Here is a 26,219-nt window from a genome sequence, read left to right on the forward strand (position 1 = left end):
TGGCAAACATTGTGAGTGTAAAAAATATGTAGTAATTAATGAAAAAAGTTTAAAGACACCACAATTATTATATATAATGAATTAGTACAATATTTTACACTTTATATATTGCATTTTTTTTTCTCTCAGATAACACACACAGACTGACACATAGCCTGGATATTTTGAAAGCAGGTTTGGATTTTTTTTTTCTTCTCTCGGATAACACACACACACACCCCACTTCTACACACACACACTTCAAAGTGCACCCCACTTCTACACACACACGCACAGACACACTGTAACAACCCAACCCCAAATTTTTATATATTTTCGTGGTTCCCCAAATAATTATGAAATTATCGTTTTAGTCCCCTATCTTAACCAAATCTGGACCATTCATCTTGATTTCCAAATTCTCTCAAGCTACCACATGGCAGCACCCTAGCACCCTCACGTATCTCTCTCTCTCCCCACCCCGTGACCTCTTTCTCCTTCTTTCTTCTCTGCACTCACTCTCCCTCTCTCGAAGACCCTCACTATTTCACCCTTTGACCCACACCCGAGAGCACCCACGCACACCCTTCGTGGTACTCCGTCGACGGCATCGTCATCACCTTCTACACGTCGTCGTCTCTCTCTCTCTCTTTCTCTCTTTCCCGTCGCTGCACAACTCGACGAAACCCCAAGAACCTCCGGCGAGTTCTTCATGGGTTATGGTTAGGTAAGCCTCGAACCTCTATTTCCGTGTTGGTTTGTTGCTTGGATGTGATTATTGAGGTTATTTTGTCCTTTTTACCAAGGATTTAGCACGGAATCAGCCCGGGAATAGGCGCACCCATCTTCGGCGAGACCGTGGGTGTCGAGAGGTTTTCCGACCACCACGGGTCGTTTCACGGCAAATGGAAGGTATAAACGCACTCCTCTCGTCTCGTGCTTTTGTTTGATACCTAGATCGGGGTCTAGAACCCTTGTTTGTGGTCGGCCGGAGCTGTAGAAGCTCCGGCGTTCTTCTCCGAGTAGCACGGTTAAAAAAATATCGTGATATTTCCAAAATATCGCGATATTATCGATATTGCTGAAAACCATTTGGATACCTATTTAAATATCCATTACCTGAAAAACCGATAATATCGGCGATATTTCGCCGATATTATCGATATTTTCTTCCATGATCATAGCATCATGTAAAATAGCATAATATTATTATAAGTAAAAGGATGTGACAACTTCACTGTAGTAGATGCTTTATAAAATGTTGACGTATCGAGTGATCTTAGGCCATCTCCAGCCGAAAGAGCTAAACATAGCTCCGTCTAGAATTATAGCCTTGCAAAAATTATTTTTAAATGAGCAGTGTCAAGCCATACTCATATACCATCTCCAACTGAATAGGCTAAACATAGCCCTCTCAATAATTTATTAGTTTTAATTTTAGACTTTACATTTATTAGTTAATTTAATTAAATTACTAATAAATTTGAATCCATTATTGCAATTGAGGAGTTGAGTGCCAAAAAATGGCTAAGAGGAGGACTACATTTGGCCAACCTAATGCCTCTTTGGCCATATAATGGTCTGGTGGGCTTCATAGAATTATAGCCTAATCATCGTTTAGAGATGATTTTTTGGACAAATCATACAATTTTTTTGCTTTTAAACCTTTAGTCATCTCCAATGGAGATGGCATTATATCGCATATTCCAGGCACGGACCCCTGTACATGCTAATTTGGGCTATGATATAAGACTTTTATTTTATTTTATTCTATTCAAAATTAGTGATTATGGCCTTTTAAGTTGGAGTTATGCTATGAAACTAAAATTTTAAACCAAATGATGTGAATATTTGATTATTTACTTAAGTGTTGATTAATATGTTTATTTCCTATTGATGATACATCATTTGTCATTTGATTTGCAAATTTAGTTTAAAATTTTAATTTCCCTAGATTATCCTTTTAAGTTATAACTTATAAGAGCTCAACCATGTGTAATAGGTTAACAACTAAGCCAAACAATAGAAAAGAGCCGGTCCCACCCTAACAACTAAGCCATTCTAAATCTTAAATCTATATGCAAGTGGTGAAAAGATGTTGAACTCTAACATGATGGCTTGAGTTCGAATCATATCAGTGACAACTTCACTGTAGTAGCTGCTTTATAAAATGTTGAGATATCAAGTTACCTTAAATCGCATATGCCAGGCACGGACCCATCCACACGATAATTTGGGCTATAATATGAGATTTTTATTTTATTTTTTTCAAAATTAGCAAGTATTGCCTCTTAAGTTATAAGAGATTTTCACCAATTGGTGGAGGACAATGACAATTAGAAAGCAAGAGCAACAAAATTGCTCTCACCATTCATTCTAAATAGTAATTGTCTTTGTGCAAGTCCATCCATTTGGAAGGAAGAAGGACAAAGGCAAGGGCGATTACCATTCACAAACATATATTTTTTAATGTTTTATTCATCTTATCCCCACATATCATTATCGTCGTAGATTTTTGGATAATTTTAACTGTTTAATTTGCAAGGGTGTTGAACTTTGTAAGATTTTTAAAGTGTGAACTTTGTAAGTTTGTTAATATTTTAAATTTTATTTGGTAATCTTTATGATTTTTTTTTAAAATTTTTTAAAATTAGATTAATCTTAACCATTGAATTCAATAATTTTTTGAAATTAAAGGCTCACAAAGAGCTATGTGGGCGGGGAAGTGGCAGATACTCGGACGTGGGGAGTTGCAAACGGTTTGGGGAAGTGGCAGATTCTCTAACGCTGAGAGTGGCAAATAGCTGCTGGGCTTCAACTCGGGCGCAAGCCCTTGCAATTGGGAGATGGATTGTCTGCCATCCCCTTTTCATACCCTCCTTATACCTTTATGTTTTGTGCGATCACGGTTAAGCCACGTCAACATTTCATATTAATTTTTTTATAAAAATAAGAAGACAAAAACAAATGTTGACGTAGCTTAACCATGACCGCATAAAACAGAATGGTATGGGGAGGGGAGGGCAGACAATCCATCTCCTTGCAATTGCTGAAGGAGCAGGTGCCCTTGCAATTGCTGAAAGGGCAGCTGTCCTTCCATTAATATCTTCGACACATGCACACACAAAAAAAAACCCGATTAACGAATTAGATTTTAAATTGATGTTCACATTCATTAATCACATTGTTAACCACATGTGTAATATTAAAGATGAAGACTTATTTTATATGTTATAGTAACTAGTAAGTAGTTGTGGTACATGTAACATTAAGTAGAAAACGACTTACAATCTTAAGGTGATTTAGGACATCTAAATCGGATGTGCTCTTTCCACACACACCTAGGACTTCTTCTCTTGCTTTTTCTTGCCAGTTGGATGCATAGATAAGACAATCATAGCCCAAGTCAGCCAGTTGGCTGTGGTTTCTTGGCCAGCAAAGTAGAACAGCTTTCACTCCTCTATGACATCCTCAATTGTCATGCTAGTTTGCTCTTGTTCGTTGCATTGTAATAGTAAGCCCAGCAAATCATTTGCAGCCTCATCCCCATTTTCCATGGCTGCTTGCTCTTTCTTGATAATCGTACCCTTTAATATTGCTTTGGTTTCGTTGTCCAACTTGTACCTCATCCTGTTCTTTTTAGTGGGTTTGAATATGTGTCGAGAGAGAAAACTATCTAGGTTTAACAAATGTCCATGAAATTTGAAATCAAGACATGCTCTAACAAAGCGAGAACATAATGTCGCTAGCCTAAAAAGTAATGTGCAGATAAAAACTACATGATAAAATGTTGTTAGTTTTAATAAGTACGTAGCATTATGCCTTTTGCCTGGAAAATAGAAATCATAGTAGGCTTCAAGCACTAAAACAGCTTGCTTTTTTTGAAGCTCAAGTATTTTCTTCCCCTCTTCGCAGTTGCTTCCAAAGGCTGTTCTAGTTATAAAATCACTAGCAAGGTTTCGAAATTCAGGAGCTACATCTAGTTCACATCTTCCTTCATGTTCAACTAAGCTTTCTCATTGATTGATCAGACTAGAACAACTGGTTACAAACGCAGGCATGATCTCTTGTAAGTTTATTTATTTATTTATTTTTAATTTTATCTAGCAACCAGAAAGTAGAAGTTATTCGATTAAGTGGTATAGGTCTCTAATAACTGTAATTTGCAGTGGAAGAGGAAGGGCTCGTTACATTAAGCAGCCAAGCAGTGATTTAAGATTTTTGACCTATAATTCTCAAGGTGGAAAGCAAGTTTGATGAGCCTTCTGCGTTTGGCCCATTGCTCCCCTTCCAAGGTTGAGGTGCCCATTTGTTGAAGATTGACAAGTGTGTTCAGCGGTGGCATTGTAACGTGTCCATTTTTTTTTTCTGCTAATATCAACTTTATCAGCTCTGGGTCAGCCACCATCAGCCTTGGCTTGATTCAGGGCTGGTTTGGTATTATTTGAAAAAAAAGCTGTTTTTACTGTGCTTTGAGAATAAGCAGCTATGAAATAAAGCAACAGAGTATTTGGTAAATTTTTTTGTATAAGTACTTTTAAAAAAAAAGCAATATTATAGTGTTTGGTAAACTTTTATGTAAAACAGATGTGAAAAAAAAATCGATTTTTCAAAGCTGGGTTTTGCAGCTTTGTGTTTTTGGCTTTTTTTTCACCCAAAACTGTGAAAAAAAGCTGAAGCTGAATGTTTACCAAACACAAAAAAACTCCGAGCTTTTTTTTATATTCATTTTTTTTCGGAATCACCTCAGTACCAAACCAGGCCTCAATCCAACCCAAACTCACTTCTAAAACAAAATTAAAATGTCATTGACCATTACATAACTAAAATTTAGAGAAAAGTACTTGCAACTTACATGGAATGATTGTCATTTCTTTTGCAATGAGTAACAATTTGGCATTTTTGATGAGTTACATTACGTCTAACTTTCATTTGCATATACATATGAATGACTTGTCACATGTAAAAATTGTAGCAATGCTCAAATCTAAAAATGCATTATTATTGACACTAAATCTCAAATTGTAAGGGCAAAACGTGCATATATTATTATTTACCATAATTCTGCACTATTTGATGAAAAAATCGAAAGACACGTGGAGCAATCTGGTGGTTGAGGGACATGGGTTTGGACCAGGTTTCCTTGCTGGACATGCTAATCTCTTTCATGTCATCCTGGAAAAGCCTGTAAGATCTGCCTCTGATCCCTTGCTTTCTCAACTGCTTCCCCAGGCTCCTGGGTCTAAACCAGTGGACATGAACAACTCTCGGAACAGAAACAAGAATAACAGAAACCAAGGAGAATACCAACGTTTTGATAAAAATAAGATAATCTTCCATTTTATCTTTTTGTTTGGTTAATTGCTGCAGTGAAAGTAAAGCTAGTTCATGAAACTGAGACAAAGTAGTGAAGAATTTATAGGTCCATGCATGCAAGTTTGTGTGGTGCTTAAGAACTAATAGACCCAAGTTTTTTGCACAGAGTCAGAAATACCCATGTCGTTACTCCTTTTCAACATTGACGTGTAGAAACTTTATTAACATCTGGAGATCATAATGAATCAAGCAATTAAACTACGTATGAATGACTTAATGTGTTTTGCAGTAAACCATAATTGGAGAAACTATTATGGGACCTATTTGCAGTGGAAGACATCATGACTTTGACTAGTGTTTGATCTTCCCTTTTTCCGAAATCCTTTTAGTGTTCCTTGCTCTCAATATGACTAGTAATCATGAGAGAGCGACAGTGTTTTGTGAAGAGGGATCAAGCCAATTATACGATGCAACTACTCTTTCTATCGTGGAGACAGTTGCCGTCAGTTTTTAAGGAGTTTGTAACCAACTCCAATTCAAATAATTAAATACGTTATATTTAACGTGTATTAGGTCTAATATATCACAATCCCTATTTACTTGTTGTCTGACATACCAAAATAAATAGTTTGATCAACTCACATATAGAAAAACTCTTACATTCTCCCACATGATTGTAATCAAACTATCAACCAATGTTATATCTAACAAGTAAATGGTGATCACTGAATCATGAACATAATGACCATCCAATTGTATTCAAAGATTTATTAGTTGAACTTCAGACAACTTAAAACAACCTATGTATTATGACTCCATTGTTGCTTTAGTGGTTTGTTTTCGACTTCTCCATGAAACTGCACCACCATCTAATATGAATACATACCCAGTGGTTGACATTCTGTCATCTATGCAACCACCTAGATCAGCATAATTGTAACATATTACTTCCAAATTCTCAACTCGATGAAAATCCATAACATAAGGTTGTGTTTTCTTCAAATACCTCAATACCTTTTTACCTGCATTCCAATGAGTTAAAATCTACCCAACACACTCAGTGCAAAAACCAAATCAGGCCTAGTGCAAACTTGTGCATACATCACACTAAATAAAACTCTTTGGTGATTCATTTAAACATCTTATGATTGCATAGAATCAACAAGATATCAAGTAAAAAGGACCCAACGGTAATTTGGCACATTGTTCGTCAGAGCTTCAATTTGAGATCATAATACCTTTTCGAAAAGAGAACGACTCATTGTCCTAACTAGCGGACTTAACTTACAGGTAAGCTTCCGGGAAACAGGAAATGCACTAAATCTTTCATATTGTTAATAAAGGGATATTTAATCTACCCAAATTTACAAAGAAGAAAATTCGAATTTGGGTGCAAAGATGCCGACGCATCGCCATGACTAGCAGACTTAACTTACATCTAGAATGTTTTTGTGTTTAATAAACATTTAGTTACAGTTCTATTAATTGTGTTGCTTGTGAATATAGGTGGTCGTTGATTGCCGGAAGGCTACCTGGTCGAACAGATAACGAGATCAAGAATTATTGGAACTCTTGTCTGGGCAAAAAGATGAAGCAAAACAGAGCAGTTTTAAAGACAGAGCAAGAGTCCTCTGAGCCTAACAATATAAAAGCAATGGAGGTGAATGCTTTGACAATTGAAAGAGAAGACGCCTTCAAACGTGAGGAGAACTTCAAGTTCGGCTTGAATGTCAACGAATTCTTCGACTGCTCGGGCAGCGACGACGGGCCTCTGAATTTGGAGTGGATGAATAAATTCGTTGAAATGGATGAGAGTTGGTTTACTTTGCATGACATTTGAGCGATGTTTTTATTTTTATTTGATTATTTTATTTTCAGGGTTCGTGATAGTTGTTAGCGATGCATTTGTGAGGGCTTTTTTTGCAAATTTTAGGAAAATCCCACTTCATGTTTGATCCTTTTGTATGTAGTTTCAATTGAGGTTTATTTTCCTTGAATTAACAGATCATGTTTCGATGTTACAATCTTTTTTATATATTATGCAGATATTTTAGCATATTTTTTCATTTGTGAGTGATTGAGTTTGAGAAATCTTTTAGAGAAGAAAGTGGTTGATTTATCGATTTTGGTCAGATTTATTCTTTAATTTTATTGGGTTGCAAAACCAATACTCAAGCTGGAGAAAGGATTCTCTTTCTCCTCTATTCACTCCTATTTGAACGGTTACGATTATATTTCGTAAACATCTTATATTGATTTTTTATACAAACAATAAGACCAAAAGCAAAGTGTAAGAGAAAGAGAAGGAAAGGAATAGGAATAGGAAAAGAGAAAATCTTACTCCACTTAAGATTGGTGCAGGTACTACATTATTCATATGCTCAAGACACACAAGAGCCAAAGGTTACACTATCCGTTGTGTTAGTCTTGAGTGAACGGATAACATGACACAAGTTGCTTTACAAAGAATTTCTCCTCACACTGAGACTTGCTATAAATTCATTTCCAAGATGTTATTCCCATTATTTAATTGATCAATTCGGTAAAAAAGAAGTGACTTTCGTACTTTCAATTTCTCTCATAGACGTTGTCTAAAGACTTAAGATTTAATAAATCAAAAGGGAGTTAAAGGAGAAAACCAATGAAATGAGTGCATAATAAGAAAATTAGATCACTATCTTGATAAATAACATAGTTTTAAACTTAATTTGAAACTAGTTTTATTATAAGAAATCATAGTGATTTTGAATATTTTACAATCTTTCCTGCATACGATATTAAATATTAAATATTAAATATTTTACAATTGTCACTCTATATTAAATATATTAACCATCTACGCTTGATATTAAATATTTTACAATCTTTTCGGCACTCAAATTACTTGATGATCCAACGTTTAGTCAAATCTACTTATTGGGCAACAATTTCAGCATCTTATATTCTGTGTAGTATGATTGGGGCTCCATGTTTTGGCTTAACGGAAATCGACATAACAGGAGCATGAGTGTAAGAAGGTGAGAGCTCAAATGAAAAATGCTGAAGAATCATCGCCAGAGCCACTTTTGTTTCAAACCCAGCAAAAGTTTGCCCTATACATGTTCGAGGGCCCAAACCAAATGGGAAGAATACAACTTCATCCTTTGATGCCTTCCCAACTCCATCAGCAAATCTCTCGGGGTTGAACTCCTCAACATCTTCACCCCAATATTTTGGATCGTGATGAAGAAAAAGAACCGGAAAAACGAAATCAACCCCAGCAGGGATGGAAAGGCCTCCTACATTTGTTTTCTGGTGGGTGTGCCTAAATAGAAGAACTACAACTGGATATAGCCTCAAAACTTCATTCAATATCATCGACACCTGCAAAAACAGAAGAAAATAATCGAGTAATAAAGTAAGACATTTATTGAGCACATTGTGAATCGTGTTTGTATGAGATATGAGTCGAGGATAATTAGTAATTGTAGCTTACTCGTGTAAAGAAAACTTACGATTTTGAGGTGTTTTATGTCATATAAATCAGGCGTTTTCTTTCCAAACACACGGAAGACTTCTTCTCTTGCCTTTTCTTGCCAGTTTGGATGCATGCATAATAAAATCATCGTCCAAGTCAACAAGGTGGTTATGGTTTCTTGGCCAGTAAAGTAGAATGACTTGCACTCCTCTATCACATCCTCAATTGTCATGCTATTTTCCTCTTGTGCTTTGCCTTCTAACAGTAAACCCAACAAATCATTATTTGCACCCACTTCACCATTTTCCATGGCTTGCTCTTTCTTCCTGATCGCAGCTCTTAATATTGCTTTGATTTCATTGTCCACCCTATACCTCAACCTGTTCTTTTTGGTGGGTATGAATCTGCACAGAAAACAGAAAACTAGCTGCTTTTTGACAAAATCCGCATCGCCTCTTCTTTACTAAACACCAAAACAAAGCTAAAGAAAAACAAAACACTACTAAAATCCCCAAACTATGTTTGATGTTTGACAAAAAAACTTAAAATTGCTTTTAGGTTTTACAACAGAAAAACTTAAAATTGCTTTTAGGTTTTACAAGTATTTTCTAGAGAAACATTTGTACATATTTCTCCATAAAGCACTTTAAAACGGCTTTTTAGAGAAAGCAGTTGACTTTTTAATAAAAATTTCTGCATATTTGTAATAAAAATATTTCTAGTAAAAATGTCCAACAGACCTGAGACCTGGAAAATAGAAACCATAATAGGCTTCACGCGATAAAGCGGCTTGCTTTCTCTGAAGCTCAAATAGCTTCTCCTCTTCAAAGCTGCTTCCAAAGGCCGTTCGAGCTATAACATCAGTAGCCATTTTTTGAAACTCTGGTGCCACATCTACCTCCCTTGATGCTTCAACACCAATTAACTTTTTCCATCGATCGATCATGCCAGAATAACTGGTTACAAATGAAGCTTCCATACACTGTCACATTTTTATTTTTTTATAACAATCAGAATGTAGAAATAAAATTTTACATATGACTTTATAAGTGCAGTTTCTTAACATATTTAGTTTTCATTTTTCAAAACAAAAAACTTAATCTAATAATTAATTTTTTTTAAAACAACATAATTACGCTTAAGATTTTACCTTTAATTTCTCAATGTGGAAAGCAGGTTTGATGATCCTTTTGCGTTTGGCCCATTGCTCTCCTTCCAAGGTTGAGACGCCCAATTGAAGAAGTTTCACAAGTGGATTCACGGGTTGCAGTACGAAATGCCCATTTTTGTTTACTAATATATCCTTGATTAGCTCTGGGTCTGTTACTATCAGCCTTGGCCTTGTTTCCATCCACCCCAAACTCACTTTTCCTAAACCAATTACAATATAAAGTTTGTTTGGAAAGTGAGTTTTACGAAAAACTATTCAAGTGTTTTTTTTTTAAACGATAGTATAATGAGCTAAGCTTTATATTTAACTTGTTTTCATAATGTAGTTCAACTTTATCTTTAGTTAAAATGATGTTAAAATTTTTACTAAATTTTCTCATCCAAACATAGTATTATTTCCTAGAACTTCCGCATAGCAACACAACCTTATTGTCAAATAAAAGCGTTTTTAGGAAAGAAAAAAAAACTTACGATCATAAGCATAAATTTTTACGAATTACCATGTTTTTGAATCATTTGATGAAAATATGGGAGGACACGTGGAGCAATCTGGTGGTTGAGTGACATGGGTTTGGACCATGCTTCTCTGCTGGACGTGCTCATCTCTTTCATGTCATCATGGAAAAGCTTGTAAGATCTGCCTCTGATGCCTTGCTTTCTCAACTGCTTCTCTAAGCTTCTGGGTCTTACCCAATAGACATGAACAACTCTCAGAACCAAATACAGAATTACAGAAACCAAAGAAAATACCAACATTTTGATCAATAAGAAGTAATCTTCCATCTTTGTTTTTCCCGCTATTGCTAGGTGGTTGAAGGAACTGAAACCAACTTGTGATGAATTTATAGGTCCAGCACAAGTGGTACTAAAAAATCATATCCATAAACAGACCCTAGTTTGGCTGAATTGCATTGATAGTCCCTTAATGTTAGATTACATATTAATTATAGTCCCTTAATATATCCTTAATTCAAATTAATTAATATGTAAATCCAATGCCTCCCGTTAGAGATTATTTGAATTTTTTTTTTGACCCAAAAAAGTCTTTTTAATTTATTAAATTTATTTAATATTCTTCAAACTGGAAAACTCAATTAATATACCTAAATCTTAGTATCAAAATGTGACAACCCGTCCTAAATTTTATTATTTTATAAATTTTAAAATGTGAAATTGCAAATATGCCCTAAAGGCGAGGATTTTGACTTCTGTTGACCATCGTCTAGAGGGACGTATGACTTATTCTTTTGGCGTAATTGTGTAATATTCGTTAGTACGAACGCATAGGCGAAAACCGTTTGTAAGTCCGAATTATAACAGTATAGATACGGACGTTTGAAGTTGTGAACTATAAATTGTGGGAATTATAGGTTAAGTTAGTTTATTAAAAAGAGGGCCAATCAGATTTTTAAGGGGGGAAAAAGCAACCAATTAAGAAGAAGAGGAAAAGAAAAGAAAAGGAAGAAACAAACCTCCCCTCCCGTCCGTACACCCGCGCACCCACACGAGCAAATTCCGGTGAGTTTCACCCACCAACACCTTTAATCAACTCCCCCTGGACTTAAGAACAAGACCCAATCAGTTGTAGGGTCGTTGGAACATTGAGGAAGTCGAATCGAAGAACACCCATCTTAGGGTTCCGGCGGGTTTGAGTGAAATTCCCGGCCTATTTGGCCTTGGTCACAGGTATAAATCGATTCCTCAAGTTGTGTAGATGAATTTTCATGTTTGGATCGTGTGATTTGGTGGAGAAATGAGAAAGTTATAACGATTTAAAGTTTGCCCGTTTCCGGCGACTTCCGCCACTTTCGAGGAGTTTCCGGCCAAATAACGGCTAGATAGCTATCGTGTAAGGTACCAATTTCTTCGTCTCGTCAAGAACTATGATTTTCGTTTTTGAATCACTTATTTTCGTTGAGTATTGACAAAGTTATGAACGTTGAAAGGCTGCCCAGAAATTCCGACGAGTTACCAGTTTTCTCGCGGACAGCCGTCTTTCAAACCATTTTCCGACCACCTCCGGCCACCATTTGGACTCCAAGCTGATATAATTTTATTCTACAGTTCTCTAGCTTTGATTTGGTATATTATAGGTTGAATTTGGTTGAAAAAACAAGTGAGATATGGAGTTCCAAAGATCGCTAAGGAAATCTGGAAAATGTGCAGATTTCAGGCAAAGTCCCATTAAGGTCCACCATTTGATTAGAATAGTAATCGATGATCCGACCGTTGGATCGTCACCAAACTTTAATACATTATAGTACGTAATATTTGAGGACCATAGAAACTTACAGATCGGGAATCCGACATACGGATCTTCCTGAATTGGATGTGTAAATTTATAAAATAAATGTTAACTACCACTTGGTTTTGGGCAATTGGCAGAGATCCGACCGTTGGATCGCAATGAAATTTTAGTATGTTATTCTAGAAGCATAATGTGAATCTTTGGAAATTGCGGATTGAAAATCTAATATGCGGATCTTCCGAATCGAGTTATATAGGGTTGTAGACCCTACTGTCGATCTTTGATTGACGATTGACTTATGGTCAATGGGTCTCAAACTATTTTAGAATGTCCTTAAGGATGTGTTTTATGTGAATTACGTATTCTAGTGATGAGGATTCTGAGATGTGGTTAATAATTGGCCGCAAGAGCCGATCGCTCGGGACTCCGGATGGTTGTGCTAGGAAGTTGTAGCACGGACTCCAGGTGAGTGGATCTTTCCTTGCTCATCATATGTTTCATGATTGATAATTCTATAATGTTTTTAAATAAAACTAAGAAATTTATGCCATGACATATATATATATGGGAAATTTTATTTAAACCCATTCAACCTCTTTTTACACCCAACTTAAAATTTTAAATGTTAATTGTTTATTTTACCCTATTGCATAATTACTATTAAGTACAAAATGAAATTAATAATAAAACTTAAATACATCAATAAACCCAAACACTATAATTAAAACCAACAAGACTTGCATATATTGCAAGGATTGATTCTTCTGTTTTTTTTTTCTGTTTTTATATATTTTTTTTTCTTCTCTGTTGGTTTAGTTTCTCCGAATGCTGATGTTTCTGCTTCTTGTTTCTTCTGGGTTCCTGTGATCAATCACTTCTTCCTCCATCATCCTGCTTTCTGCAACACATTTTTCGTCCCCTGTAAAAACTACAAACAAGAAAGAACCAAAAACCCAGAAAACGGAGCTGAGCATTCATATTTCTTCATTGAAAACAAGAACCCAAGGACGAAAAGAAAGAACAGCAATCAGGTTGTTGCATGGAAAATGAAGTCTTCCTCTGTAAGCACGGATCACCTATTCATCTTTCACTCCATTAATACTGATATTGTAATTTGTAATTGGTAATGAACATATTGATTATAAAGACAGATACTTGTATGCTTTTCTTGTTTTTATTGCAAATTTGCAGACTTGCTGACTTGCCCATTTGTGGATGACTTGAAGATTATAGCCTCTCAGTTCAGGCGACTCCACATCAAGCAGCTCCTCCGGCACACATTCAGGTTCTACTCATAACAGTGGAGGACTTGGGCAGCTACGTTTATACAAGCAGCGCGGCACCGTCATATGAAGAAGAAGCTAGAAGAGTCTCTGCGGGAAGATGAGAATAGGCTGCAAGATGCACTGGCCAAGGCTGGGGTCAGCTCCCCAAGTCTAAGGGCCACCATTTATGCCTCACGTTTTGCTGCTAATACACTGTGTAGTGGTACGCGGAAGGCAAGGGTGCCAGAGAGACTACCGAGGATGCTACTTCAGAAGCCGGCGGAGCCTGATTTTACTGCTGAAGAGCAATAATAGGTATGTAGAGGTTTCGATTAAGTTATATGATTGGTCATCGTCTTCTTGTAAAATGTAATTGAGAAACTGTTTTAATTGATAAAAAGGAAGAAAAGTGTAACAGCATAATGGTAGGGAGCTACATTTTGTTGAGTGTACCAACTTCTAAAAGTCAAATGGGTGTAAAAATAAATCCACATATTGAATTGAGTTTATGGAGGTATATTAGGTATCAAATTTGGATTTAAAGAGATATTAATAGTTTAGTAAAAAATTAAATGGGTGCAAAGAGTAAGTTGGGTGTAGAAATAGGTTAAATGGGTTTAAATAAAATTTCCCTATATATATTTATATATTATAAAATACTATGAAATGGTTGAGTTAGATTTCATCATGATCTATCCATATGCGTATCACTATAAATGATTTTTGCGAATTACGAATGACTTGATCCCTGTTTAAGGTACGTAGGCAGTCTAACGAGACGTTAGATGCAGCCATATAAGAAATGAGATTAAATAATCGAGACCATAGCCTTGTTTAAGGAATTGAGCAATGTGTGTGGGCTTTTGGTTTTCAGTATATATTTATATACTTAATATGTTCCCTGAAATATGTTTAAATAAGATTATGCCTTGAATGCCATGCATATAAGTTTATAATTCGTATATGAATTGGTATATGATGCATTATATATAATTATATTGTTGTGAGTGCTCTGAAGTGTAAAGGTGAACGTAGGACATTCAGGTAAGTTCAAGTAAGTTTAAGTAAATTCAAGCAAGTATACAGTATTAGTTGATTGATGAGATATGTGATGAGATATGAATATATCGTATATGTTACTAGAGGTGACTCCGACTTTTATGCTAGCCATGATTGATGAGATATGTGATGAGATATGAATATGTCGTATAGGTCACTAAAGGTGACTCCGACTTATATGCTAGCCATGAATATGTCGTATAGGTCACTAGAAGTAATTCCGACTTATATGCTAGCCATGATTGATGACTTCGACTTATATGCTAGCCATGAATGTGATGAGATATGAATATGTCGTATATGTCACTAGAGGTGACTCCGACTTATATGCTAGCCATGATTGATGAGATATGAATATGTCGTATAGGTCACTAGAGGTGACTCCGATTTACGTACTATTATGAGTTATTAATCGCACGATTATTTGATATTATTAATGAGATGTTGTGTTGTGATACATTATGATTTCTCTGGAAATTATACAGGTGTTGTAACAAAGAATTACATGTGTTATATGTTTTCTATTAGTATTTTACTTACATGGCCATTCACCTTTGTCTTGTCTTCACCTTCCAGGTATTATTAGCTGAGTTTTATTATCACCAAAGACTCGTGACGATTCTTAGTATCGGAGACTATTTCGAGGGTACGATTCTTATATCATTTTCTGTTCTTGCTTATGCTCTAACATCACGTGTGAAGTGTGTTCATTCCCGCTCACCAGTGCACTCTGGTATTTAGGCACTCTTAGGTTTAAATTTTTTCACAATTTTCCACACCATCACACTTTATGGCTTCGTCACCTTCCAGGTGTTGGCCAGCACAGCTTGATTCGGAGTCCTAGTGGACATTCCGAGTCGGGGTGTGTCACAAAATCTATGTGCCAATATGTATTATATTGAATTAATGTACCTAAATATTTGTATTGAAATATATGTACCGAAATGTATTAATTGAATTAATGTACCTAAATGTAGATACTGAAATGGATATAATATAATATATTAAATGAATTAATGTACCTAAATAAAGAAGACAAAGTAAATCGAAATATAATTAATACATTAAAATTAGAAGAAAAAAGTGAAATAATTAAAACATCAATATATAATTAATAAATGAGGTGATTAATGTATCAAATGACTAAAATTAGATTTTGATCTTACTTATGTATTTAGTCTAAAAGTCATCTTTGCTAAGGATTAGAATGAAGATTCATATTTTTTATTACCATCTCCAAAGGAGAGACAAATTTTAAATTATAATAAATGCTTTAAACCAATAAAAAACACTATTAATCAATAATCACTTATAATAAATGTTTAAATCAATAAAAATTAATATAAAGCATTTAACAATTAATTAAAAATTATTAGAAGCTACAATCAAATTTGACAGCAACCCTCCTTGCTGCCAATCCATGTTATGTCACATAAGAATTGACATTTTCGTTGGAAAACACTTATTTTGTCTTTTTTTTTTCACAGTTATTGCTGATGTGGATTTTTTGAAATGTAAGAAAACAAAACTACAAAGACTAGAATGCAAAACTAGGTAAACGAAAGTGAAAATTCAATCAAGCAGCAAGACTATTGTTGCAATTTGGCCCCCTCGGATATTGCCATATTGGTACATAAAGTCAGAATAATCCACTTGGTTTTTCTTTTGGGAATTGTTATTAGCATTCCAAAAATCTCATTCTACACTCCTCACAAGTGCATTTTTCTTTCTAATTATAGAAAGTTTAGAGTACCAAATGAGATTTTTGACATGCTAATAACAATTTATTTTCTTCTTTTTTCTTTTTTTACCCACCTTGTACGGATATAACAATTCCCTTTCTTTTTTATATTTTTTTACCCACCTTGTACTGATATATGATATATATGCATGTATTTAGTATTAAACTAACAGACGGCAACAATAATTATGTAACAACAAAAAAATAACTTTGTTATTAACGTAAACAATTATATCCTCCCATCTGATTGCTTTGTAAATATAACATATATATGAAGTCAATTTAAATGTTTCTTTCAGACGAAAAAAAAAAATATATTGTTTCACGATCTGAATCATAACATCATGTAAAATAGCATAATGTCAAGTTCAGTTTAGAAACTAGTCTTATCATAAGTAAAAAGATGTGACAACTTCACCGTAGTAGCTGCTTTATAAAATGTTGAGATATTGAGTTACCTTAAATCGCATATGCCAGGCACGGACCCATGCACACAATAATTTGGGTTGTAACATGAGATTTTTATTTTATTATTTTTAAAATTAGCAAATATGGCTTTTTAAGTTATAAGAGCATCTTCACCAGTTAGTGGAAGACAATAACAGTTGGAGAGCAAGGGCAATGAAATTGCTCTCACCATTCACTCTAAACAGTAATTGTCTTCGTGCAAGTCTACTCATTTTGAAGGAGGAAGGGCAAGGGCAAGGGCAAGGGCAATGACGATTACTATTCACAAACATATTTTTTTGGCTAAATTGGATTGTTCATCTCCGTGGTCATAGGACACTTGCATGATGACCCCGTGGTGAAAAAACTAGGAATTAAACCCCTGTGGTCTAGAATGTTAGCAAATTTAGTCCAAAAGTAAGATTTCTGTTAAAGGACTGTTAAAAGTTGGGGTAAAACTGTATTTTTAGTTCCAATTGACATTGAATTGGGGCTTTTTTTTATTTAAAAAATTAAGCATTATTTTTTTTGTTAATTGTTATAAAAAAAATTATTTATTTTAAATGTCAATTGGAACTGAAAATACAATTTTACCCATACTTTTAACAATCATATAACAGAAATCTTACTTTTGGACTAAATTTGCTAATATTCTTGACCACAGGGGTTTAATTCCTAGTTTTTTCACCACGGGGGTCATCATGCAAGTTTCTTATGACCACGGGGATGAATAATCCAATTTGGCCTATTTTTTTTAATGTTTTCTTCATCTGATCGCCACATATAATTATTGTCGTAGATTTTTGAGTAATTTTAACTGTTTAATTTGCAAATGTGTTGAACTTTGTAAGATTTTTAAAATGTGAACGTTGTAAGTTTTTGAATATTTTAAACTTGTTTTGGTAATTTCTATGATTTTTTTTCAATTTTTAGAGTTGGACATTCCTAACCGTTGAATTGGACAATTTTTCGAAATCAAAGGCTCACAAAGGGCTACGTGGGCGGGGAAGTGGCACGTGCTCTAACGTGGGGAGTTGCAAACGGTTTGGGAAAGTAGCAGCTGCTGGGGGGGGGGGGGGTGCTGTTTGCTGAACTTGGGCGCAAGCCCTTGCAATTGTAGAAGGGGCAGCTGCAAAATTGGCAATTGCCGCTCATTTTGTGGATTGCTGGAGGAGTTTTTTTTTTTTTAGGCGAAGGGTAACTTAACCCAATTACCCTTGCAATTGGTTGCTGGTGTAGATGCTTTAAGAGCTCAGCCATGTGTAATAGCCCGGCCAAACAATAGAAAAGAGCTCGTCTCACCCTAACCAATTCTAAATCTTAAATCTGTATTGTATGTACTAGATGCATTTTGACTAGGTGTATTTATTTTCTTTATCAATAAAATTCACTACTATTGTTGAGGTTTTTTTTTTCATTGTACCTAAGGTAAATTTAGCCCAAATGACTTTGAAATTTTGAACCAGTCCCTGCTTGCGGCCATTGTTATTTAGGTAAAACTATATTGAAGCATGTGAAAAATCACATTTACATGAAGAATCCAACCTTGTTATTTACGTAAGGAAGTCTTACTTATAGGGAACCAGTTTCAGCATCTTAAATTCTGTGAAGTGTAACTGTGGCTCCATGTTGTGGCTGAAGGGTAATACCCATAACAGGAGCATGAGTGTAAGAAGGTGAGAGCTCAAATGAAAAATGCTGAAGAATCATAGCTAGAGCCATCTTTGCTTCTATCACAGCAAAAGTTTGCCCTATGCATATTCTAGGGCCCCAACCAAATGGGTAGAATACAACTTGATCCTTTGGTGCCTTCACAACTCCATCAGCAAATCTCTCGGGGTTGAACTCCTCAACGTCTTCCCCCCAACATTTTTTATCATAGTGAAGAAACATAGTCAGCAGCACAAATTCAACCCCAGCTGGGATGGAAATGCCTCCAACATTGGTTTTGATTTGGGTGTGCCTGTATAGAGCAGACACAGGTGGATATAACCTTAGAACTTCCTTTAGTATCATCGAAACCTACACACACACACACACAAAACCCGATTAACGAATTAGGGTTTAAATTGATGTTCACATTCACTAATCACGTTGTTAACCACGTGTTATATTAAAGATGAAGACTTATTTTCTACGTTATAGTAACTAGTAAGTAGTTGTGGTAACATTAAGCAGGAAACGACTTACAATCTTAAGGTGATTTAGAGCATCTAAATCAGGTGTGTTCTTTCCACACACACGCAGGACTTCTTCTCTTGCTTTTTCCTGCCAGTTTGGATGCATAGATAAGACAATCATAGCCCAAGTCAGCCAGTTGGCTGTGGTTTCTTGGCCAGCAAAGTAGAACAGCTTGCACTCCTCTATGACATCCTCAATCGTCATGCTTGTTTGCTCTTGTTCTTTGCATTGTAATAGTAAGCCCAGCAAATCATTTGCACCCTCTTCACCATTTTCCATGGCTGCTTGCTCTTTCTTGCTGATCATACCCCTTAATATTGCTTTGATTTCGTTGTCCAAGTTGTACCTCATCCTGTTCTTTTTAGTGGGTATGAATCTGTGCCGAGAGAGAACTAACTAGATTAACAAATGTTCATGAAATTTGAAGACATGCTCTAACAAAGCAAGAACGGAATGCTGCTAACCTAAATAGTCATGTGCAAATAAAAACTACGTAATAAAGTATTGTACCTTTTGCCTGGAAAATAGAAATCATAGTAGGCTTCAAGCACTAGAATAGCTTGCTTTTTTTGAAGCTCAAATATTTTCTTCCCCTCTTCGTAGTTGCTTCCAAAGGCTGTTCTAGCTATAACATCACCAGCAAGGTTTTGAAATTCAGGAGCTACATCTAGTTCACATCTTCCTTCATGTCCAACTAAACTTTCCCACCGATTGATCAGACCAAAACAACAGGTTACAAATGCAGGCACCATTCCCTGTATTTATTTTTTTTAATCCAGCAACCAGAAAGTAGAAGTTAATCGATTAAGTAGCATAGGTCTCTGACGACTATAATTTGCAGCGAAAGAGGAAGGACTCTTTGCATATAAGTAGCCAATCAGTGATTTAAGGTTTTGACCTTTAATTTCTCAAGGTGGAAAGCAGGTTTGATGAGCCTTCTGCGTTTGGCCCATTGCTCTCCTTCCAAGGTTGAGATGCCCATTTGTAGAAGATTGACAAGTGGGTTCAGTGGTGGCTTTGTAATCTGCCCATTCTTTTCGGCTAATATCAACTTGATCAGCTCTGGGTCAGCTACAATCAGCCTTGGCCTTGTTTCAATCCACCCCAAACTCACTTTTCCTAAAACAAAATTGAAATGTCATTGAACATTGTATAACAATGACATTGCATAAGTAGAATTTAGAGAAAATTACTTGCAATTTACATGTAATGACTAGTCATTTCTTTTGCAACGAATAACAGTTTGGCACGTGTAAGGACTTTTGTTTTCGTGATTTTTGATGGGTTACATTAAGTCAGAATTTGATTTGCATATAAATAGAAATAACTTTTCACATGTAAGAATTGTAGCAAAGTTCAAATCTAAAAATGAGTTACTATTGACACTCTAAAAAGTCATCAAATACGTTCCTCTCTTACAAAAAAATAAAATAAATGGGGAGTGCAAAATGACTCGTTCCATAGTTTAAATTAGAATGGCGCATGAAAATCTCAAATTTGTATGGGCAAAACATGCACATATTATTGTTTATACCATAATTCTGCACCATTTGATGAAAAAAAGGGAAGATACGTCGAGCAATCTGGTGGTTAAGAGACATGGGTTTGGCGCATGCTTCCTTGCTGGACATGCTGATCTCTTTCATGTCATCCTGGAAAAGCCTGTAAGTTTTGCCTCTGATCCCTTGCTTTCTCAACTGCTTCTCCAAGCTCTTGGGTCTAAACCAGTAGACATGAACAACTCTCAGAACAGAAACGAGAATTACAGAACCCAAAGAAAATACCAACGTTTTGATAAAAATAAGATAATCTTCCATCTTTTGTTTTTGTTTTGCTAATTGCTGCTGTGAAAGTAAAGCTAATTGAAGGAACTGAGACAAAGTAGTGAAGAATTTATAGGTCCATCCATGCATATGCAAGTTTGTGTGGTGCTCGAGAACTCACAGGCCCACCTTTTTCTGTACAAAAAGTCAGAAATATCCATGTAGGTATTCCTTTTCAACATTGATGCCCCCACCATTTTATGGAATCATGGACAATATTTGTATTAGTGTCAATTTTTTATTTTTTTCTTGACGACCAAGTTTCAACGAATAACAAAAGTTCTTTCATTTTCAATAGGTGACCCACGTCAGAAAATTAAAGCCGACTTCGAAGACAAGTATTTAAGGCACAAGCTTGGGGAATTATATTTCTTTTCGGTCAAGTATGCTTGGCGCCCAAGTTATGTAAACCCTATTTACATGAGTTCTTTGTAATAGTTTAGGTCATTGAGGAATTGATGAATTGATGAATTAATGAAAATGGGTTAGATTTCTCTTTTTGTCCTTTTTTTTTTCCCGGTATTCTTGCAGAACCAACGGATTTATGGATGCTCACATTTTGGCATTCTCCTTGTGAGAATCAATAAGATCGAGGAAGGTTGTGCTCGCTCTGATCTAAATATAGTTTCGCCCACTACGCACTACATCACTCCCATTTTTTAATTAATTTGGATGCATACCCATTAATGCAGTTAAAGCTTCGACTTTCTGCCTAGTGGCATTCAAAATTTGGGGCGTCCCGACATAATCTTTGTTGTTTCAAGCTTTGACCTGCCCCTTTAAACTTCTTGATAGAAGCAGTATTATTGAGGAAATGAAATTTAAACACACAAATTTTCAAATGTAAAGATAAAATGTTCTTAATTACTACGCTGCAAGTACTCTCTTAAACCTATATTTTAACTTGAAAATAAAGATGAAGATAGAAGAATGATGAACGACCATGCAATGTGCTTTTTTTTTATAGAGTTGATTTTTAAACACAGGTTTTAGTCTCTCGTATACTCTTCTTTATTCTTAGTTATTGAATTAAATAAATTAAATAAAAATAACGAACATGATGAAAGATGAGTATGTAACATAAGAGATGTAGGATGTATTATATTTTTGGATTTTTATCACAAATGATCCTTGAAATTGACCATCACCATCAGGATGATCCCTGAAATTAAAAATCAATAAATGTAGTCCTTAAAAATTGGTATCGCAAATCAATGTGGTCATTCCGTCACAATTTTGTTAAAAATTCCATTAAGTGCTAATATAGCATATAAATAGGCCCCACAAGATTTACAAGTTTTTATCACCCATAAGATTTACGAGTTTTTATCACAAATGGTCCTTAAAATTGACCTGCACCATCATGATGGTCCCTGAAATTAACCTACACCATCGATATGGTCCCTGAAATTGAAAATCAATCAATGTAGTCCTTGAAAATAGGTGTCGCAAATCAATATGATCATTCCACCACAATTCTGTAAAAAAATATTTGTTATGTGTTGATGTGGGTTTAATAATATTGGGGGACTTTTAGGTCGAGGTGGACTTGGGCTTTGAGAACGTCCTTTTGTCTCCCTTGGTGCAGATTTGCAACAAGTCCTGAGATATCTCGACAGAGATAGCTTGTCTTAGGAAATGTCCTGGTAGCATCAACGGCTCGAAGATAGCATGAAAGATCAAGATAATGACTTACTCAAGTGAAGCGTGGTGTGGAAGCAAGAAGATTATCAGTTTACATGAGAGAGAATGGATTTGCATGGTTGCATGGCATTTTTTGCTAGATAATCTGGCCTTTCCTAGGGTGATAGTAAGGTTTTTAATGATTGGGATGTTTGATGCAAAACTATGGAAATTACTAAGGTTGCATGGATGTTGATGCATGGGGCTTAAAGTATGCTTACAGGCTAAATGGAACTTTCTGGGTTTCTTCTTGGGTGGTTCTCTCTCACTACGTTTTCTCTATCTCCTTATCTCTGTTAATCTGAATCCCTTTCTAATGGCTCATCTCTCTCCTTATGTAAGAGAAGGCTTCTTATCTAGGTTTCAAGGGAATATCCCTTTGTGACTTGGTCTTCCCTTCCTTTCTCCCTAACTATCATATTATTCCACTTTTGGTGTAAACTAAATGCACTGTTGAGACCTGCAAATTGCTTCTTCCTGAGATGTGGTTTTCCCAAGGCGCTAAATCTGGTAGCGCACTTCATGGCTTTTGCGCGTTGACTTTCTGTGCAAGCTGGGAAGGGAAAGTCAGCATTAAATGCCTGACTTGCTGGGTTTAACAGGTATTTAATGCAAGAATTTAGTTTAATCCTAAGAAAGGAGGTTGGCTTGCTAGGGAAATGGATAAACTAGGCTAGTTTTCTCACAATGATGCCTGCGTGAAATACAAAGGGTATGGGCTTGGATCTTTGGGCTCCCAAGCAGCCCAAAGTCTTCCATGACCCCGATTCCATGTAGGCCCGATAACCTTCTGTAACCGTCCACTTGGCAAGCCCCGAATATGTGACTTGAGCTTAGCATGATTTGTGGCTAAGGAAGCATGTCATGATGAATGGGCATGAGCATGGCGTGGCATGGCATGTTTGCCAATATATTCCTCGTCGATCACGTGCTTTAGCATGTGTTTGAGCTTGAATGTAGGCTTTGCATGACAAGTGAGCCTTGAAACTTGGTTGGGTTGGTGTGTGACATTTTTGGGCCCCAACAAATAATTAATTAAAATTTTTGTCTAAGTACCTTTTTGCACAATGAAATTTTTTTTTTCCTTATATTAAGGCATACTCCGAAGAAAAATCTCTTTTATAAGCTCTCAAAGGCATAAGGCTTAACCAAGGCCTAATATGGAGTGTGGAAATAGTTTTCAACCAACAATGGATGCACCTCAGTTATAACCTTATTATCTCAAGGCAGACCTCATTTTTCTTTGCATCATCAGACCACCAGGGAAGCGCCGAACAAGCTCTCCAAGATTATGGTTGTGAGGATGTTGATCGCCTAAATATTAATGGTGATGTTCTAGAAGTTGTTGCCAACATGCCAAGCCGTCACTAAAGGGGATCTTGATCCAGGTTCAATTCAATGAAGGGTGTCAAAGTGTGTAAATATGAGTGTATTGAGATTTTTTTTAGAGAATAGAGAGCGAATAAGGTAGAGAATGGATTGGAGGTGATTGCAGGACTGGATTTTTGGTTTGACAATTTTTTATTAACTATTAAATTATTAAGCCTATTTGTAATGTTTTTAAATTTAATTAGACATGTGTGACCCATTTATGTGTCACATCAGCACATAACAGAATTTTTGATACAATTGTGACGGAGTGACTACATTGATTTGAGACACTTACTTGCAGGACTACATTGATCAATTTTTAATTTTAGGAACCATTTTGATGTTGCAGGTCAATTTCAGGGACCATTTTGATGTTGTGGGTCAATTTTCAACGATCATTTGTGACGGAATGACTACATTAATTTGCGACACCTATTTTCAGAGACTACATTGATTGATTTTCAATTTCAGGAACTATCTTAATGGTGATGATCAATTTCAAAGATCATTTGTGATTAAAAAAAACTTTTATTTTTTATTCTTTCTATTTTGGTGAAATTTTGAAAGTTATGAACAGGACTAAACCCACACTTATCCAAGTGGGTTTTATTTTGATGAACAATTTGGAACAAAATTACACAATTGGGGGAGACCCAAGGAGCGACTTGAAGAGGCGTCTGGCAGAGCCCATACCAACTAACTTTTTCTGTCGAGCACCTAAATTTAGAACCCAACTCCACTATAGACCAAAATAGATGAGTAATTTTAAGGTTTGTGGTTACTTCCAAATGTCAATAACAACTCTATATGAGTTTTGTATAACACGGCTCGTTTGAGAACAATTATATAGGTAAACCAAAATCACTTCTACAGTATTTAGTAAAAAATTATGCTTCGCGTGGCAATAATTAATAAAAAGTGACACCAAATCACTAATGAATAAAATCAGTTTTGGGAAAAGAAACCACCTTTAAAATGAGGAGATAGATTTTATTGATATATATATGCTAACTCCATGACATCTCGTGTGTTAATCATAATTTCATATATATAATTAACCCGACATTATATAACTAACGTAAAAATGATAAAATAACAGTATAATCGTGTCATAAAATATCCTCTCTGAACAAGAACGGACTATTTGCCGCCGAGATTTCGGCATTCACCTTTTGACACAGAAAAGGGTGAGAGAGAGTCGTATGGTGGCGTATACGAATAATGCTACAATTGTCAAACAGAAGCTAACTTTGAATACTGGGCGTTGGATGGGATTCTACATCACCACCGGTCATTAGAATTAACGATTGATAGACAGTCGACAGCGAGGCCAAAATGTGCTCTCCTCTTCACGTGCACATACATCGTATGCTTCCAAAAAGTATGTCAGTGTCACTTCATCTTTCATGTCGGACGACAACAGATATTTCCAGATTTGGACGCGTGTCACTGTGTGGATGCGACTATGTCACCCATCAAGAAGAGATAAGGAGCAAATTCCCTCAAAAGACCAAACCTAGATATTGAATAGGAACTAGGTACAAGTTGTAATGGTGTCTCAATTTGTTTTGTTCAAATGTGGCGGTAAATATTGACCTAATGTCTTATGGAGTTACAAATTACTCTCTCTCAGATTTTTTCATTTCGTTGAAAATCGATTTTACGAGTTAGACGTTTATGATCTCTTTTTTATATTTTGTAGCAATAATTCTTCTGACATTATGATCTTTACCACAACGATACTATCTTACTGGGACGAAGACGAAGACTCTAATTAATAAGGTAATTCATTATATGCAGTGTTAAATTGAATTTAAAAGAGTTATAAAATGTGTCACAATCCAACTCACTTGATTCAAATTTGATGTTAAAGATTGACCTAATGGTTGATTAGGTCACAATTAACTTTCTACGTATAGTAATTGAGTGTCAGAAAGAAATTTAAAAGTCACGAGACGTGTCACAACATATACTAATTTGATTCAAATTTGACGATAAAGATTGATCAAACGTCTAATTGTGTGACAAATAACTTCTCGCCTAGGGTGAACGAGTGTCAAATAGAGTTTAAAAAGTCACGAGACGTGTCAGAACACGAATGACTTAATTTAAACTCGACGACAACGATGAGTGCAATGTGTACTCTTGTCAGAAAGAACATTTTGTGTATAGCAAACGTGCGTCGAAATAAAATAAATCAGAAATTTTTTTAATCACATTGTTAAATACACATTAACAATAGCTATGATGCTCTAACAACCCAAAAGGACATTGTTAACTTAACTTTCAAAAACAATATTTAAGAAGGAAACATGCTAGGGAGACCTTATTTAATATGACGGTTGATGGTTGAAAACTTTCTTCAATGATTTATACAAAAAATTCGATTATAAACAAATTTATCGCTCGACGGAAAAAAAAAAGAAAAAAAAACCTATTATATCATGTAGTATTTAAATATAATATATGGTGTGACAAG

General features: G+C 35.5%; 3 protein-coding genes across 4 annotated transcripts; 1 reads left to right on the forward strand and 2 right to left on the reverse strand.

Annotated features, from left to right (window-relative positions):
- Nucleotides 1–5,101: 5,101 nt before the first annotated feature.
- LOC139192431 (myb-related protein 308-like) lies at nt 5,102–7,135 on the forward strand. Its single transcript, XM_070814545.1, has 2 exons — nt 5,102–5,166; nt 6,802–7,135. Exons 1-2 carry the CDS (start codon nt 5,102–5,104, stop codon nt 7,133–7,135), a joined length of 399 nt encoding a protein of 132 aa, XP_070670646.1.
- A 1,097-nt stretch (nt 7,136–8,232) lies between these two features.
- LOC103415571 (cytochrome P450 CYP72A616-like) lies at nt 8,233–9,731 on the reverse strand. Its single transcript, XM_008353890.3, has 3 exons — nt 9,493–9,731; nt 8,790–9,156; nt 8,233–8,658 (listed from the first exon to the last, which is right to left on the reverse strand). Exons 1-3 carry the CDS (start codon nt 9,729–9,731, stop codon nt 8,233–8,235), a joined length of 1,032 nt encoding a protein of 343 aa, XP_008352112.2.
- Nucleotides 9,732–18,130: 8,399 nt separating this feature from the next.
- Nucleotides 18,131–20,748, reverse strand: LOC103455781 (cytochrome P450 CYP72A616-like). Of its 2 annotated transcripts, none has more exons than XM_008395370.4 (5): nt 20,398–20,748; nt 19,762–19,982; nt 19,374–19,618; nt 18,873–19,239; nt 18,131–18,704 (listed from the first exon to the last, which is right to left on the reverse strand). In XM_008395370.4, the coding sequence occupies exons 1-5, from the start codon at nt 20,678–20,680 to the stop codon at nt 18,279–18,281; spliced, it is 1,542 nt and encodes a 513-aa protein (XP_008393592.1). In that variant the 5' UTR covers nt 20,681–20,748; the 3' UTR covers nt 18,131–18,278. The 2 variants fall into 2 exon arrangements, with proteins under 2 accessions (XP_008393592.1, XP_070670362.1); XM_070814261.1 differs by having other exon boundaries at nt 18,131–18,645; nt 20,398–20,745.
- Nucleotides 20,749–26,219: the final 5,471 nt, after the last annotated feature.

This window comes from Malus domestica, chromosome 15 (genome assembly GCF_042453785.1).
Source record: "Malus domestica chromosome 15, GDT2T_hap1".
Classification (NCBI taxonomy): Eukaryota; Viridiplantae; Streptophyta; class Magnoliopsida; order Rosales; family Rosaceae; genus Malus; species Malus domestica.

What these genes read in the sequence shown, in the direction of transcription:
- LOC139192431 (XM_070814545.1), top strand. Translation starts at nt 5,102, where the DNA reads ATGGGTTTGGACCAGGTTTCCTTGCTGGACATGCTAATCTCTTTCATG. An exon ending in ATGTCATCCTGGAAAAGCCT is followed by an intron (nt 5,167 to 6,801) that starts GTAAGATCTGCC and finishes TTGTGAATATAG; the next exon opens with GTGGTCGTTGATTGCCGGAA.
- LOC103415571 (XM_008353890.3), bottom strand. Translation starts at nt 9,731, where the DNA reads ATGGAAGCTTCATTTGTAACCAGTTATTCTGGCATGATCGATCGATGG. An exon ending in TTCTATTTTCCAGGTCTCAG is followed by an intron (nt 9,157 to 9,492) that starts GTCTGTTGGACA and finishes TTTTCTGTGCAG; the next exon opens with ATTCATACCCACCAAAAAGA. An exon ending in ACATAAAACACCTCAAAATC is followed by an intron (nt 8,659 to 8,789) that starts GTAAGTTTTCTT and finishes CTGTTTTTGCAG; the next exon opens with GTGTCGATGATATTGAATGA.
- LOC103455781 (XM_008395370.4), bottom strand. Translation starts at nt 20,680, where the DNA reads ATGGAAGATTATCTTATTTTTATCAAAACGTTGGTATTTTCTTTGGGT. An exon ending in TCAAATGGTGCAGAATTATG is followed by an intron (nt 19,983 to 20,397) that starts GTATAAACAATA and finishes ATTTTGTTTTAG; the next exon opens with GAAAAGTGAGTTTGGGGTGG. An exon ending in TCCACCTTGAGAAATTAAAG is followed by an intron (nt 19,619 to 19,761) that starts GTCAAAACCTTA and finishes AAATAAATACAG; the next exon opens with GGAATGGTGCCTGCATTTGT.